The following is an 18175-nucleotide window of genomic DNA, read 5'->3' on the forward strand; positions in this document are numbered from 1 at the left end:
TAAAATTTTCATTTTTTCCTTCAACATTGCTTTAGCTCTCATGAAGCACCAGAAGGGTTAATAAACTTCTTGAATGTGGTTTTGATCAGCTTCAGGGGTGCAGTGTTTTGAATGGTGTCACTTTTGGGTATTTTTTGCTATATAGACCCCTAAATGTGACTTCAAATGTGAGGTGGTCCCTAAAAAAAATGGTTTTGTAAATTTTGTTGTAAAAATGAGAAATTCCTGGTCAACTTTTAACCCTTATAACTCCCTAACAAAAAAAAAATTTGTTTCCAAAATTGTGCTGATGTAAAGTAGACATGTGGGAAATGGTACTTATTAAGTATTTTGCGTGACATATCTCTGTGATTTAAGGGCATAAAAATTCAAAGTTGGAAAATTGCGAAATTTTCAAAATTTTCGCCAAATTTCCATTTTTTCACAAATGCAGGTAATATTAAAGAAATGTTACCACTATCATGAAGTACAATATGTCACGAGAAAACATGTCAGAATCGCCAAGATCCCTTGAAGTGTTCCAGAGTTATAACCTCATAAAGGGACAGTGGTCAGAATTGTAAAAATTGGCCCGGTCATTAACGTGCAAACCACCCCCGGGGCTTAAGGGGTTAAGGATATGCTATGAATATCAAAATCGTGGACTTTTATGCACCTAAAATACCCTGAAAATTTACTCCCTTTCATCACATTTCTCATATGAACTTTTTTGGTAACGACTATATCAAAAAGTTCTGAATTATTTTGTGAAATATTATTGGATCTCGAGGAGCAGCTGATGAAGGATATCAAAGTTCTGTGTACTGTAGAATTATTACACTTGGTTAGTAAGGGCTAAAGGTACCTTCACACTAAACGACTTTGCAACGAGAACGACAATGATCCGTGACGTTGCAGCGTCCTGGATAGCGATATCGTTGTGTTTGACACGCAGCAGCGATCTGGCTCCCGCTGTGATATCGCTGGTCGTTGCTGAAAGTCCAGAACCTTATTTGGTCGTCAGATCGGCGTGTATCGTCGTGTTTGACAGCAAAAGCAACGATGCCAGCAATGTTTTACAATGGTAACCAGGGTAAATATCGGGTTACTAAGCGCAGGGCCGCGCTTAGTAACCCGATATTTACCCTGGTTACCATTGTAAAAGTAAAAAAAAAAACCACTACATACTCACCCTCTGATGTCTGTCACGTCCCCCGGCGTCCGCGCTGCTGCTCAGAGCTTCCTGCACTGAATGTGTAAGTGCCGGCCGTAAAGCCAAGCACAGCGGTGACGTCACCGCTGTGCTTTAGGGTCTGCGCTTACACAGTGCAGGGAAGCGGAAGGCGAGGGACGCGACAGACACGGCAATGTAAATATGTAGTGTTTGTTTTTTTTTTACATTTACACTGGTAACCAGGGTAAACATCGGGTTACTAAGCGCGGCCCTGCGCTTAGTAACCCGATGTTTACCCTGGTTACACGGGGACTTCGGCATCGTTGGTCGCTGGAGAGCTGTCTGTGTGACAGCTCTCCAGCGACCACACAGCGACGCTGCAGCGATCGGCATCGTTGTCGATATCGCTTCAGCGTCGCTTAATGTGACGGTACCTTAAGATTTGTATTTAATGTCACTGATTGTTGTCTCTTTTGTGTTTTAGATCCGATACATTTCTCAAACTCAAGGATTTCCGGGAGAACATCTGTTAAATGTGGGTACAAAAACATCCAGATTCTTCTGGCGTGACCCAGAAACCCAGTACCCCAGCTGGAGGTTAAAAGTATGTAACCCCTTTATATATTTGCAATGACCCATTAATCTATTCAAGGTTGTGAAATTTTCCATTTTTGCGCTATAATTTTTTACTTCCCTTCTTCCAAGAGACATACTTTTTTTTAAACATAACCATGTAAGGGTTTCGTTTTTATGTGACGAGTTGCAGTTTTGAAGGGCACCGTTCACATTACTAGGTTACGTACTGAATAGTGATGAGCGAATATACTCGTTTCTCGAGATTTCTCGGGCATGCTCGGGGGTCCTCTGAGTATTTTTTAGTGCTCGGAGATTTAGTTTTTCTTCCCGCAGCTGAATGATTTACGTCTGTTAGCCAGCATAAGTACATGTGGACGTTGGCTAGCAACCAGGCAACCCCCACATGTACTTATGCTGTCTAACAGATGTAAATCATTCAGCTGTGGCAAGAAAAACTAAATCTCCAAGCACTAAAAAAATACTCGGAGGACCCCCGAGCATGCCCGAGAAATTTCTAGTAATGAGTGTATTTGCTCATCACTAGTACTGAAGAATAAGGAGAAAAAAATCCATATGCTATAAAATGGTAAAAGAAATGCAATTTTGAGATTTTTTTTTCTTTGGTTTTCCGGCATTCATTATGCAGTAAAAGTAACCTGGCAGCAGGTTATATGGTTTGTCCTGAGGAAGAAGTAAAGTACTTCGAAAAGCGTACACACTAATAAAACCACAAATTTACCCGACATTGTGTGTATACCTAGAATTGCCCTACATTTTCCAGCAGAGCTTATTCTCCACCATTTTTTCCTGCCACGTATGTAAATCTGTTCCTAGGAGCCGTGGACTCGCTGCAGCTGGGATTGCAAGCTCACATATATTGGTGTGTGATCACAACATCACCAAGTTAGCAGGACCTTTTTACTAATACATCCTTTATTTGAATAAAGCCCTATTGCACTTATGTTTGCTTCCTAGCACTTTGTTACTGAGACAATAATATATCTGGCTACAATTGTGCAACCAGACTGTCATTCATTGTACCCATGGTTTGGGCAGCACGAATCAGCGGAGCGGTTCCATTTAAAGAGATGTCCTGGACAAAATAATAAATCTGCCATGTTTATTTTATTTTTTTTTGTAATCAGTGGTTGTAAACAAGAAGGACATTTTAAGAAATACAAAGTCTTTAAAGTAATTGTCTGCTACTTGGACGCCCCCTTCTAAAACCCCATAGTTCCCCCATGTAAAATAATAGCAGCCATACTCTGCTCCTGTGCCGGTGTGGTTCCAACAATGTCTGCACCTAATCTCTTGGGTCTCGCGTCACGTTGCTGCAGGGCTTGCGTGACATAAGTCAAGCGGACGCTCTCCATTGGATGAAACTGACACTGGGAAGAAGTGATGGTGTACTACTTCTGCTCTCTCACTTTTTCCAAGTGTCGGTTTAGTCCAAAGGAAGCGAGAGGGAAGCGGCCACAGATTATCTACAGGAAGAGCAGGCACTGACATCCCTAGATTGGTGCTCACATCGGGGGGTAGTATAGATGTTATTATTTTACTTTGGGGGAACTATGGTGATAGAGAAGAGGCTGTTTGAGTATTGGGCAACCTCTTTTAATCTTCATCCTGGAAAGTCTCTAGCTAATGGTAGTTAGTCAGGTGGTTAAATAGCGAATGACCCAAAGGCAGAGCCAACTCACAGGATGTCCATAAACATTAGATCCAGTGGGCCCTGTCAAATAGTCTAATGGATATGGGGTCTCGCTCGTCCCTATTAAAAGACCAGTCACAATTAGCAAACTAATGGACCATGGTGATGGAGATGTCGTGAAATATAGTAACCAGCCAAACCAGCCGCTGTCATGTATCTCTGATACATAAATCCTTCATGGATATTTGGTTCACATGGACTGGAAATCGGATCACCAGTGTCTACTTCCCGGTGTCTCAGGAGAGCTTAGTCTTCATCCCATAGTATAGACCCAGATTCACACACTACAAACACAGTTTCCTGCCTTTCGTGGGCAGCAGGAAGCTTCTCAAGACCAGGAAGAACATGCAAACTCCATGCACACAGTTATCGTACTGTGCCGACATAGAGATGGGGCTGGTTAGCGTCCAGATTGTCATTTTAGCAGTAATGCTTCTCATACAAGCGCTGCCTGCATGATGTGATGTGAATTGTGTCCAATGACTTTATCATTTCTCAATAACAGACCTTGGAGGAGCATGAAGCTGAAACAGGAATGAAGTCTAAGGAAGCCAGGAAGTATATTTTCAACAGTTTGGACGATATAGTGCATGTAAGTAGATGAAGAGTAAATAATGGATGCTTGGCCCTTGTGCTTCTGGTGGCTCCACTTCTGACTATTTGGATTATTAGCACTGAAAAATTGGCATGAGTAGGTAGATTACTAAACCTGGAAGCAATGAGAAGGCAATTCTGTTCTCACATTCTCTACTTATTTATGGGATCCAAGAAGTATCGTTTCTCCTTGTGGAGAGTGACATAAGCATGTCAAGGTGAGGTGACTTAAAGCCGTGATGCTCCTCTGGGAGATATGCAAATTGTCTCTTCAGAGAGCGGACTAGAACTCTAGTGCCACCTATTGGAAGTAGCAATCCTAACAGTCAATGTCTACCCTTTAACGAGCCTTGTCACATGACTTAGGATAATAGCCAAACCAGAATCTCAATTTGCAGACACTGTGTTTCGGGGTACTTATTTATGCAAATTGTTTAGATCAGATCAGTTGTGAGCAGTGATATTAAGTCCCCTGGTCCAAGCCCATTTATTCACATCATTTTCTTCTCACATTGTTTATTTCCTTATTGAAAGAGTCTTTCATTCCCCCACACCTAAAGTACAGTGGTGACCCTACCATAGTGGCAAACATCAGGGACTGGTAATGGTAACATTTAGTTTTCTTTACTGTTGCTGAAAGGAAATCCACCTGCTCTTCCACTCATTGTGCCAAATGTATCCATTGTCCCAGCTTGCACTAAGCAGATACTAACATTGCAGGATACTGTATACATGAGCATTGTCTGCTATACTTGGCGATCGCTGTGATTGGCTGGTGAACTCTCACCAGCCAATCACCGAAAAGCTGACAAAGTTGTAAAAAAAACAAAAAAAAACAAAAGCATGTGACAGGCTGTGATTGGTGCTGTGTGACGTAGCACCAATCACAGCCGTCACAGTAGGTGGGGTCATCGCCACGTCACCTCACCTGATGAACCCCTATGGCGCTGATTGGCTGAACAATAGCCTCTAGCCAATCAGCACCAAAGGGGTTAATTTAAAATAGCGATCACCGCCCTGCACGCCATCTTTACCTCAGATTTGGCGTTCAGAGCGGTGGTCTAAGCCCCTCTGTCTCACCTGAGAAAAGATTCCATTGGTGGCCAGTGCAATCGTCCCTGCGATCTTTGCCGTCCTGCGATGTGTGCTGTGATCTGCCTGCTGTGTGATTCCTGTGATCACAGCAGCAGCACCTCCCCCACCCCTTTCCCATTCCCCATCCCTGTTCTAGTACCCCTCTCCCCTCCCTCCGATTGATTTTTTTTGCGCACTTTATTTTGCTCTTTTATTCCTGTGCGCAGCGTTCTGCGCAGAGCATTCGTGCTCTTCCTGTGTCCGCAGCGCTTTGATCAGTATCGCTGCTGATCAGAGACTGCGCCACAGGACTTTTTCTTTTTTTAGCCAGTTAGCGTAGCTGAGTTCGTAGTCTCCAAGCGAAGTCCGATTTTTTTTTTTTAGAAAAACTAATAATCGTAGTTAGTACTGTGTAGTTTCAGGCTCAGCAAAGTACCTTAGCCAGCGTTAGTGTTTGATGTCCCCTCTCCCATTCCCCCTCCCTGTTCCAGTACCCCTCCCTCTCCTCCCTCCAATTGATTTTTTTTGCGCTTTTTTTTTTTTTTTTTTAATTCTGTGTATGTTGTCCCGCGCAGAGCATTCGTGCTCTGCCTGTGTCCGCAGCGCTTTGATCAGTATCGCTGCTGATCAGAGTCTGCACCACTGGAATTTTTCTTTTTTAGCTAGTTAGTGTAGCGGACTTCGCAGTCTAAGCGATGTCCGAGTTATTTTAGAAAAAAATAGTCGTAGTTAGTATAGTGTAGTTTTAGACGTATCAAAGTAGTGTAGCCGGCGTCAGTGTTTGGTGATGTCCCCCCTGTCCAATTGAATTTTTAGCGCACTTTTTTGCGCTTTTTTTCCTGTGCGCGTCATCCCGCGCAGAGCATTCATGCTCTTCCTGTGTCCGCAGCGCTTTGATCAGTATCGCTGCTGATCAGAGACTGCACCACGGTAATTTTTCTTTTTTAGCTAGTTAGTGCAGCGGACTTCGCAGTCTAAGCGACGTCCCAGTTTTTTTTAGAAAAAAAATAATAGTAGTTAGTACAGCATAGCTTTAGACATAGCAAGGTAGCGTAGCCGGTGTCACATCATTAGTGACGACCAATCTTCTTTTAGAGAAAAAAAATTGTACAGCGTAGTTTTATTGGTAGCGTTGTTAGTACAGCCGACGTCACAGCGTTAGTGACGACCGATCTTGTTTTAGAAAAAAAAAGTACAGAGTAGTTTTATAGGTAGGGAGGTAGCTTTTTTTTTTTTCTTGCATAAAAAGTGCATTAGGGGAGCGTATGTCACATTGTTGGTGACGTCCGTTTTTCTTTTGTAAAAAAGAATTTGCGTCAGATAAATTTATAGGGAGGGCATTAGTGTAGTGAATGTCTGTGGGGTTTTTTTTTTATACACTTTTTTTCTAAATCTGATTTTTCTTTACATTTTTTCTTCTACATTTTACCTCTCTACTTCTTTTTTCTCTCTGTTTTGTTATAATAAAGGGTACCCTGTACACAAGCCCCACACATTACACGTGTAAAAGCACCAGTTACATACACATCCCCGGGGTTTGGGAAAAAAAATGAAAATGGCCCATTCGTCAACAAGGCGCTATTCACCAGAGGAGTCTTACGGCATCCTTGCGTCCAACACTGATTCAGCCATTAAGGAAGATCCCACATTCCTCTATTCTTCTTCTTCCTCCTCCTCCTCCTCCTGCTCCTCATCCTCCTCATCTGGTGAGGAAGGACCCCCAACAAGGCGCCCTAGGACCCAGGCAACTCCTGCAGCAATCGATCCCGTATGGATTGCACCCCCCGAAAATTTTCAGCCCGTCATTCCAGATTTCAGCAGCAGCTCAGGAATCCAGTTTGACACCACTGGCCTCACTGAAATTGACTTCTTCTTCTTTTTCAGTGAGGAAATAATAAATCTTATGGTGGCCCAGACGAACCTGTATGCCCAGCAATTTTTCACCCAAAATCCCACGTCATCATACGCCAGATGGACCCCCGTAAATGCAGCAGAGATGATGACATTTTGGGGAATTGTGCTGCATATGGGCATAATAAAAAAACAGAGATTCGTCAGTACTGGAGTACTGATATTCTCTACAGTACACCGGTATTCCGCATGGCCATGACAAGGACACGATTTGAAAGGATCCAAAGATTTTTGCATTATATTGATAATGTGCAGTGTCCTCCCCTAGACGATCCTAACTTTGATTGTCTATATAAAATACGGCCAGTGATTGAACACTTCAGCAGAAAATTTGCTGAGGCGTACATACCCCAGAGGGACATTGCTATTGATGAATCCTCTCGTTCATTTCAAAGGGAGGCTAAAATTCCGACAACACCTGCCCAGTAAGAGGTCCAGGTATGGAATAAAGCTGTACAAACTGTGCCAGAGTACCTCAGGGTACACCCACAGATTTAGGGTCTACGAGGGGAAGGACACCCAAATTAACCCCCCTGAATGCCCCCCTGTCCTGGGGGTGAGTGGGAAAATTGTGTGGGAATTGCTGCACCCACTGCTGGATAAGGGTATCACCTCTACATTGATAACTTTTACACCAGCATCCCACTCATCAAGGCCCTCTCTGCCAGAGGTACAGCTGCATGTGGCACCATGCGAAAAAATCAGTGAGGCCTCCCTAAGCCACTAATTGAGCAAATGCTGAGAAAAGGGGAAACCAGAGCCCAATGCAGCGACAACGTGCTAGTGGTCAAGTATAAGGACAAAAAGGGATGTCCTTATCTTGACCACCATACACCGTGACAACAGCACCCTTGTTACTCTTCGTGGGACCACAGCACAAGTCCGAAAGCCAGATTGTATCTTGGATTACAATTGGTACATGGGGATGTGTGGATCTTTCAGATCAGGTCCTCCAATCATACAGTGCCATGCGAAAAGCCAAAGTATGGTACAAAAAATTGTCCATGCACATTGTACAGATGGCACTGTACAATGCTTTTGTGCTGTTCCAATCTGCAGGCAATACGGGGTCCTTCCCTCAGTTTCAGGAGGTAGTCATCAAGGCCCTAATGTTTGGCACTCGGGGAGGTGAGGGCCCCAGTACTTCTGAATCTGATAGTGCCCGTATTGTCCCAGGTCAACATTTCCCAGGACAGGTTCCCCAAGCAGCGAGGACAGGCCGATCACAAAAACGGTGCAGAGTATGCTCCAAGAGGGGAATCCGAAAGGACACAACTTACCATTGTGAAACCTGCCCTGAGAAACCTGGCATTTGCCTTAAGGATTGTTTCAAAGCGTACCACTCGTCCACAAATTAATAAAATTAGTTTATACCCTTTTGACACAACACATCTATAATCTGATGTACCGAGCACATCTTACACATACTGCCACATTATAAATTCATACACTAAAACCAAGAGCATTATAGTTATTACTATAAAACTATGCCTCTAGATAAATTCCTTCAGAGGTGTAGTTTCCAAAATGGGGTCAATTGTGGAGGATTTCCACTGTTAAGGCACATCAGGGGCTCTGCAAACGCAACATGATGTCCGCAGACCATTCCATCAAAGTCTGCAATTCAAAACGTCACTCCTTCCCTTCCGAGTCCTGCTGTGCGCCCAAACAGTGGTTTTCCCCCACATATGGGGTATCTGCGTATTCAGGAGAAATTGCTCAACAATGTTAGTGGACCATTTTCTCCTTTTACACTTGTGAAAATAAAAAAATCGTTGCTAAAAGATCATTTTCGTGGAAAAAAATGTGGTTTTTTTAACGGCTCTACGTTACAAACTTCGGTGAAGCACCTGGGGGTTCAAAGTGCTCACCACACAGCTACATAAGTTCGTTAAAGGGTCTAGTTTCCAAAATGGGGTCACTTGTGGGCGTTTTCCCAATGTTTAGGCACATCAGGGTCTCTTGAAACGTGACATGGCGTCCACTCTCAATTCCAGCCAATTTTGTGTTCAAAAAGTCAAAAGGTGCTCCTTCCCTTCCGAGCCCTGCTGTGCGCCCAAACAGTGGTTTTCCCCCACATATGGGGTATCGGCGTATTCAGGAGAAATTGCTCACCAACTTTAGTGGATCATTTTCACCTTTTACCCATGTGAAAATAAACAAATTGTTGCTGAATGATCATTTTTGTGACTAAAAAGTTAAATGTTCATTTTTTCCTTCCACATTGCTTCAGCTCCTGTGAAGCACCCGAAGGGTTAATAAACTTCTTGAATGTGGTTTTGAGTACCTTGAGGGGTGCAGTTTTTGGAATGGTGTCACTTTTGTGTATTTTCTGTTATATAGACCCCTCAAAGTAACTTCAAGTGTGAGGTGGTCCCTAAAAAAAAAATGGTTTCCTAAATTTTATTGAAAAAATGAAAAATCACAGGTCATCTTTTGACCCTTATAGTTTCCTGACCAAAAAATATTTTGGTTCCAAAATTGTGCTGATGTATAGTACACATGTTGGAAATGTTATTTACTAACTAATTTTTGTGACACATCTCTGATTTAAAGGGCCACTGTCACCCCCTCCAGCCATTATAAACTAAAAGAGCCACCTTGTGCAGCAGTAATGCTGCAGTCTAACAAGGTGGCTCTTTTAGTTTTTGATTCCGTTATTCCCTCAATAAAGCGTTTTAAAATTTGCCCTAACTACCTGTCTGTAGACCTGGAGGCGGTCCGAAGCCTCCTCTGTGAATCTCCCAACGGCCGTCACTCTTCTCTTCTGGGGATGTGGTCGCCGCCCCCTTCGCGCTCTTTCTTCTTAAATCCGGCGCCTGCGCTGTGCGTGCCTGCCTGGGACAGGCGCAGTCTTCATTGTCCGTCATAGGTCAGATGCAGGGTGCCTGACTGCGCCTGTGCGGGCAGTGCGGCCACCCTGTTGCTGAATCCCCGCACTGTTATTCATTATGCACAGTGCGGGGCTGGGGTTCCTGGGCATGCGCACTGCGCTGTTCAGACGGTCCCCCACCTTCCAGCGTTGCCGTAATATACAGGTTTCCTTGCCAGCGTTTGGAATGAAGCAGCCGCAAATAACAACGCTGGAAGGTGGTGGAGCGTCTGAGCTGGGGGAGCGTCTGAACAGCGCAATGCGCATGCCCAGGAAGACCAAGCAAAATTTCAGTGAGAGCTGCTTGTAAGATTGCTCGAGAGGCAAATCAGAACCCCCGTTTGACTGCAAAAGACCTTCAGAAAGATTTAGCAGACTCTGGAGTTGTGGTACACTGTTCTAATGTTCAGAGACACCTGCACAAATATGGCCTTCATGTAAGAGTCATCAGGAGAAAAAGGCTCCTGCATCCTCACCATAAAATTCAGCATCAGACGTATGCAAAAGAAAATCTAACCAAGCCTAATGCATTTTGGAAACAAGTACTATGGACCGATTAGGTTAAAATAGAACTCCATCGCCACAGTGATCAATTATATGTGTGTAGGAAAAAGGGCACAGAATTTCAGGAAAAGAACATCTCACCAACCATTAAGCATGGGAGTGGATCAATCATGCTTTGGGGTTGTGTTGCAGGTAATGGCACATTTCATGGGTAGAGGGGAGAATGGATTCAATGACATTTCAACAAATTCTTGATACAAAGCATAACACCATCTGTAAAAAAAAAAAAAGAAAAAAAAAAGCTGAAGTTGAAACTAGGATGGTGTCTACAAATAGATGATCCCAAAACACACGCCAATCCACTATAGACTACCTCAAAAGCTCAAGGTTTTACAATATCTCTTTAGTCCCCTGATTTGAATATCATTGAAAATCTGTGGCTAGACCCCAATGTTCCTGTTTGCTACTATTTCTTAGGCCGGTTTCACATTAGCGTTTTGAGGAGCTGCGGACTTCCTCCGTGAAGCCCCGCCCTCACCTCCGCCTCTAGCTCCGCCTACTTCTGCATGCGGCCTGCGTACCTATCTTTAACATTAGGTACGCAGGTTGTGCCGCTGTATGCGGATGCTTCCGCATGCGTCGTTGTGATGATGCGGCGACCAGCGTAGGACGCAGCTTGTAGCAATTTCTTTTTTTCTCCGCATCGTCAAAACAACGCATGCGGAAGCATCCGCATACAGCGGCACGACCTGCGTACCTAATGCTAAAGATAGGTACGCAGGCCGCATGCAGAAGTAGGCGTAGCTAGCAGCGGAGGTGCGGCCGAGGGCGGGGCTTCACGGAGGAAGTCCGCAGCCCTCCGCATCTCAAAACGCTAGTGTGAAACTAGCCTTAATTACATTTCAAACTGAGGCAAGGGCAACTTGAAAATGCTTTTCTATCTTCTCTTTCAAATAATCTTTATTGAACATTTTGAACTTTAACGTTGCGTTTTGTAGATTATAATATGCTACTTATTCTGCCACCGATATACGTGGGTGAGATGTGTCTGAGGGATGTGATTACGAATCGCTATATAAACAATGGCGGACAGCGTTACTCAATAACTGTGCTCCTAGTCCTTATCAGCTGCGCGTGGTGATCCGGAAAGATGATGCAGTGATACATTCAACAGGTTTTATTTACAGTACCTTGGTGAGAGTGAGGACTGTAGGTTAGAGCTGTTACAGAATCACCAGATAGAGATAATAGAAGCTTCAGGTTAGAGGTAACAAGAGAATCCTTTCTCCAGCTCTGCAGCACATGTGAGATCTAAGATGGCACGGAGTACAAAACAGGAAAAGAAGGAAGAAGATAGGAGGAGCTAAAGACAGAAAGGCGTTGTGGGAAAGTTCCATAACGAATATTACAGTGTGATACAACAATGGCCAGTAGATGGCAGCAAAGTACAACAAATACAATAAATGAAAGAACTAGGTATATTAGCACTACATAAATGTCCATGTATGACTGAAAGTCTATCAGAATAAACTGAACAGCACACTACTCAATTTGGGAAGTGGGAGAGGTGGGAGGGAGGGGAGGGGAAAAGGATACTGGGAAGGGAAGAAGAGACAGGCATATAAGGTTAAACAAAGTAACTGTTGCTTAGTATCTATACCTACAAAAGGTGATAGACATGCATATGCTTAGATTTTGCTAAATCCGTAGCTTGTACCTAGGAGACCTAAAATGACCTCCATACAATGGGGGAAGGACAGGCATACAGACAAACATGCATCTTGAAGTGAAACAACCATAAAGTATGAAAAGTATGCCAGGAAATTATGATCGACCTGTCCGGTCTGGGATCACTATATGTGACCCGTTGGAGGGCAATGTCCGGTTTAGACTTAGTAATAAAGGCAAGTGGAATTAAATAACTGTCATGTGGAAACAATGTAGAACATAGATGGCGATTGAAATCTGGAGGTGTAAAATCAGGAGAGACAGCAAAAGTTCTTCCGATGTTGAAGTGTTCAGACGGAAATAAGAAGTTTTATGGTTTTAAACCGATTTGCCTCAGAAAACTAATACCTTCCTCTGGGGAGGAGACAAAAATGGATTTGGCTGCATATTTAATTTGTAAATTTGACGTTTGAGTCCAGTGGAATGTTATTTTGGCACGGAGGAGTTCTTTAGTGACTTGATGAAAAGATTTTCTCAATAGCATTGTGGTTTTTGATAGGTCCTTGAACAGGGTGATATAGTGGTAGGGAGGGAGCTGGGAGTTTTTTCGAATCTTTTGTTAGCGCCATTAATTCGTTTCTTACACGAGTTGATCGAAATGACACTATCACATCTCTTGTTGCATTTGGTGGGAGATTGATCGGTTTACGGATTCTAAAAGTCTTTTCCATCAAATTTTTACTTGTGGAAGGTGAGAAATCATTTTTGTAAAGTAGTTTTCCAATTGCGAGGGGTGGATTGACTCCGGGACCCCTCTGACTTTAAGATTATTTTCTCTTTTTATGTCCTCATAGCCACCAAGACAAGCCTTAAAGGACGATATGTCATTTTGAATTTTTTTTATAGAGTTTGAGTAAACAGATATGTCTTGAAGATTAGTAAGCAAAGGGGTCTCACTATTTTTTGCGCTAATGATCAGGTCATTGGGTGTAAGTGGGAACACGATCGGAGCGATCAGTGGTTTTGGGTAATAGTAACAATAGTTCTTTGAAGAGCTTCTTTATAAAAATCTCAGTAGCTTTGAACTCATCAGGTTGGAGAAAGTAATGACTCCCATTCCTCCCTGCATCTCCCCTAGCTCACTCTCCACATTCGATCCCATCACAGAAGACGAAGTCTCCAAGCTCCTCTCCTCTTCTCGTCCAACTACATGCACCACCGACCCCATTCCCTCACACCTCCTCCAGTCTCTCTCTCCAGTCGTCACAACTCACCTAACTACAATCTTTAATCTCTCACTCTCCTCTGGCATTTTCCCCTCCTCCTTCAAACACTCTATCATTACTCCATTACTAAAAAATACCCACCCTTGACCCATCATGTGCAAACAACTACAGACCGGTCTCCAATCTCCCCTTCATCTCAAAACTCCTGGAGCGCCTAGTCTACTCCCGCCTTACCCGTTACCTCTCCACTCATTCCCTCCTAGACCCTTCACAGTCCGGGTTCCGCCCCCTACATTCGACAGAAACTGCACTCATCAAGGTGACCAGTGACCTTCTGACAGCAAAATGTAACGGTGACCACTCTCTGCTCATTCTCCTCGATCTTTCTGCAGCTTTCGACACTGTTGACCACCCTCTCCTACTCTCTAGGCTCCAGTCATTAGGCATTAAGGACACTGCTCTCTCCTGGTTCTCTTCCTATCTTTCTGAACGCTCCTTCAGTGTTCTGTTCTCCGGCTCCACTTCATCTCCTCTTCCTCTCACTGTCGGGGTACCTCAGGGCTCAGTCCTTGGCCCCCTTCTCTTCTCCCTCTACACGGCCCCAATTGGACAGACCATCAGCAGATTTGGCTTTCAGTACCATCTTTATGCTGATGACACACAACTATACACGTCAGCCCCTGACCTTACCCCCGCTGTACTACAGAACGCCACTGACTGTCTGTCTGCAGTCGCTAACATCATGTCCGCTCTCTATCTGAATCTCAACCTCTCCAAAACTGAACAACTTCTGCTCCCGCCTTCTACTAGCCTCCCTAAATCTGACATTTCCCTCTCCGTGGGTGGCACCATAATAACGCCTAGGCAGCAGGCACGCTGTCTGGGTGTTATGTTTGACTCCGATCTCTCCTTCACCTCCCACATACAATCTCTTGCCCGCTCATGCCGCTTACACCTAAAGAACATCTCTAGAATCCGCCCTTTTCTCACCATGGAGACCACAAAAACTCTCACTGTCGCCCTAATCCACTCTCGTCTGGACTACTGCAACTCTCTATTAATTGGCCTCCCCCTCACGCGACTTTCCCCTCTCCAGTCTATCCTTAATGCAGCAGCCAGGGTCGTCCATCTGGCTAATCGTTACTCGGACGTGTCCGCTCTTCGCCAGTCATTACACTGGCTGCCCATTCATTACAGGATACAATTCAAATATTTGTTCTCACCCACAAAGCTCTCCACAGTGCGGCACCCCCTTACATCTCCTCCCTCATTTCTGTCTATCGGCCTAGCCGACCGCTGCGCTCTGCAAACGACTTTCGACTAACCTCTGCACTAATCCGTACCTCCCACTCCCGACTCCAAGACTTCTCCCGTGCTGCGCCAATCCTCTGGAATGCTCTACCCCAAGATATTAGGACCATCCACAACTTGCATAGTTTTAGGCGCTCGCTCAAAACTCATTTGTTCAGAGCGGCCTATCACGTTCCCTAATCAGTCATTTTATGTTTATGTTTGTGTGTGTGTGTAGCCCATTCACTATCTTCATCTACCCCCCACCCCATGAAGATGGCTGGACCATCATTGTAAATACATCATTGTAAATACACACCTGTACTTTGTATCTCCCCACCTCATTGTAGGTTGTAAGCTCTCACGAGCAGGGTCGTCTTATTTTGTCTTATTTTGCTTTATTACTGTATTGTTAACATTGTTACCTATGACTGTTGTGTTTGAAACTGTTAAACTGTAAAGCGCTGCGGAATATGTTGGCGCTATATAAATAAAGATTATTATTATTATTTTATAATGTGACCTACACCTCCTCATTCCACGTAACAGAAGTGATTTATGATGAGTCTCTGTTCAGAGATGGTCCTGTCACTTCTATGTGTCTTGCTGTACTATGAGCAGTTGCTGTCGCCTGCTATTGTGTTGTCTTGTGTCGTTTTCTATTAGCTATTCCTAATCTCTTTATGGTATCTTGCTGCACTGCATACACTCACACTAACCACTGCAACTTTCAGTGCCATTTTTCAGTCTGACACACACAGCTGTTTCATAGGAAGCACATCTACCTACCACTATGTTTTTGGCCTGAGGCAGGAAGCCCACATAGACATCCACACGGTTTTGCTATTTGTAGACTTGGTGTGACATTTTGAGTAAAGTTATCCTCAAGTGTGTATCCACCTTCTGGGGACTTTTACATATTGGTGTGGTTTTATTTTCTGAGAAACAGTAATTACTAAGTCAGTGGTCTTTTTCTGTCACTTTTTTTGTCATATGTTTATCGTCAGTTGTTTTCCTGCTTCCCAAGTTTGTTGGGTATATGCTTGTCTGTTTTGTGTGTAAATATATGTGTGTGGGTGATAAATACATACATATATATATATATATATATATATATATATATATATATATATATATATATATATATATATATATATATATATATATATATATACACATATATACACATACAGTACAGAGCAAAAGTTTGGACACACCTTCTCATTTAAATATTTTTCTGTATTTTCACACTGAAGGCATCAAAACTATGAATTGACACATGTGGAATTATATACTTAACAAAAAAGTGTGAAACAACTGAAAATATGTCTTTGATGACTGCTTTGCACACTCTTGGCATTCTCTTGATGAGCTTCAAGAGGTAGTCACCGGAAATGGTCTTCCAACAATCTTGAAGGAGTTCCCAGAGTTGCTTAGCACTTGTTGGCCCTTTTGCCTTCACTCTGCGGTCCAGCTCACCCCAAACCATCTCGATTGGGTTCAGGTCTGGTGACTGTGGAGGCCAGGTCATCTGGCGTAGTACCCCATCACTCTCCTCCTTGGTCAAATAGCCCTTACACAGCTTGGAGGTGTGTTTTGGGTCATTTTCCTGTCGAAAAATAAATGATCGTCCAACTAAACGCAAACTGGATGGAATAGCATGCCACTGCAAGATGCTGTGGTAGCCATGCTGGTTCAGTATGCCTTCAATTTTGAATAAATCCCCAACAGTGTCACCAGCAAAGCACCATCACACCTCCTCCTCCATGCTTCACGGTGGGAACCAGGCATGTAGAGTCCATTCGTTCACCTTTTTGATGTCGCACAAAGACATGGTGGTTGGAACCAAAGATCTCAAATTTGGACTCATCAGTCCAAAGCACAATTTCCACTGGTCTAATGTCCATTCCTTGTGTTCTTTAGCCCAAACAAGTCTCTTCTGCTTGTTGCCTGTCCTTAGCAGTGGTTTCCTAGCAGCTATTTTACCATGAAGGCCTGCTGCACAAAGTCTCCTCTTATCAGTTGTTGTAGAGGTGTGTCTGCTGCTAGAACTCTGTGTGGCATTGACCTGGTCTCTAATCTGAGCTGTTGTTAACCTGCGATTTCTGAGGCTGGTGACTCGGATAAACTTATCCTCAGAAGCAGAGGTGACTCTTGGTCTTCCTTTCCTGGGGCGGTCCTCATGTGAGCCAGTTTCTTTGTAGTACTTGATGGTTTTTGCCACTGCACTTGGGGACACTTTCAATGTTTGCCCAGTTTTTCGGACTGACTGACCTTCATTTCTTAAAGTAATGATGGCCAGTCTATTCAGTAGGACTATCAGCTGTGTATCCAGCAGACTTCTGCACAACACAACTGATGGTCCCAACCCCATTTATAAGGCAAGAAATCCCACTTATTAACCCCTTTCTGACCTCGGACGGGATAGTACATCCGAGGTCAGATCCCCCTGCTTTGATGCAGGGCTCCGCGGTGAGCCTGCATCAAAGCCGGGACATGTCAGCTGTTTTGAACAGCTGACATGTGCCCGCAATAGCGGCGGGTGAAATCGCGATTCACCCGCCGCTATTAACTAGTTAAATGCCGCTGTCAAACGCAGACAGCGGCATTAAACCGGCGCTGCCGGGCGGTCGGAAATGAGCGCATCGCCGACCCCCGTCACATGATCGCAGGTCGGCGATGCTTCTGAATAGTAACCATAGAGGTCCTTGAGACTTCTATGGTTACTGATCCCCGGCAGCTGTGAGCGCCACCCTGTGGTCGGCTCTCATAGCACACCTGCATTTCAGCTACATAGCAGCGATCATCAGATCGCTGCTATGTAGCTGAAATGCAGGTGTATATGTATGCAGAGCCGATCGCGTTGTGCCAGCTTCTAGCCTCCCATGGAGGCTATTGAAGCATGGCAAAAGTAAAGAAAAAAAAGTAAAAAAAAAAAAAAAAAAATGTAAAAAAATAAAAAAATTTAAATCACCCCCCTTTCGCCCCATTCAAAATAAATCAATAAAAAAAATAATCAAACCTACACATATTTGGTATCGCCGCGTTCAGAATCGCCCGATCTATCAATTAAAAATAAGCATTAACCTGATCGCTAAACGGCGTAACAAGAAAAAAATTCGAAACGCCAGAATTACGTTTTTTTGGTCGCCACGACATTGCATTAAAATGCAATAACAGGCGATCAAAAGAACGTATCTGCACCGAAATGGTATCATTAAAAACGCCAGCTCGGCACACAAAAAATAAGCCCTCAACCGACCCCAGATCATGAAAAATGGAGACGCTACGAGTATCGGGAAAATGGCGCAATTTTTTTTTTTTTTTTTTTTTTTTTTTTTTAGCAAAGTTTGGAATTTTTTTTCACCACTTAGATAAAAAATAACCTAGTCATGTTAGACATCTATGAACTCGTACTGACCTGGAGAATCATAATGGCTGGTCAGTTTTAGCATTTAGTGAACCTAGCAAAAAAGCCAAACAAAAAACAAGTGTGGGAGTGCACTTTTTTGCAATTTCACCGCACTTGGAATTTTTTTCCCGTTTTCCAGTACACGACATGGTAAAACCAATGATGTCGTTCAAAAGTACAACTC

The 18175-nt window shown here is 43.7% G+C and overlaps 1 protein-coding gene across 3 annotated transcripts in view; it reads left to right on the forward strand.

Annotated features, from left to right (window-relative positions):
• The window catches only part of HIPK3 (homeodomain interacting protein kinase 3), a 339043-nt gene that overhangs the window by 249899 nt on the left and 70969 nt on the right, over window positions 1–18175 (forward strand). For all 3 annotated transcript variants that reach the window (XM_077288108.1, XM_077288109.1, XM_077288110.1), the window contains 2 exons: window positions 1638–1757; window positions 3946–4032. In XM_077288108.1, the coding sequence (XP_077144223.1) occupies window positions 1638–1757; window positions 3946–4032 (207 nt within the window). The remainder of the gene's footprint in view (window positions 1–1637; window positions 1758–3945; window positions 4033–18175) is intronic.

Source organism: Ranitomeya variabilis, chromosome 2, assembly GCF_051348905.1.
Source record: "Ranitomeya variabilis isolate aRanVar5 chromosome 2, aRanVar5.hap1, whole genome shotgun sequence".
Lineage (NCBI taxonomy): Eukaryota > Metazoa > Chordata > Amphibia > Anura > Dendrobatidae > Ranitomeya > Ranitomeya variabilis.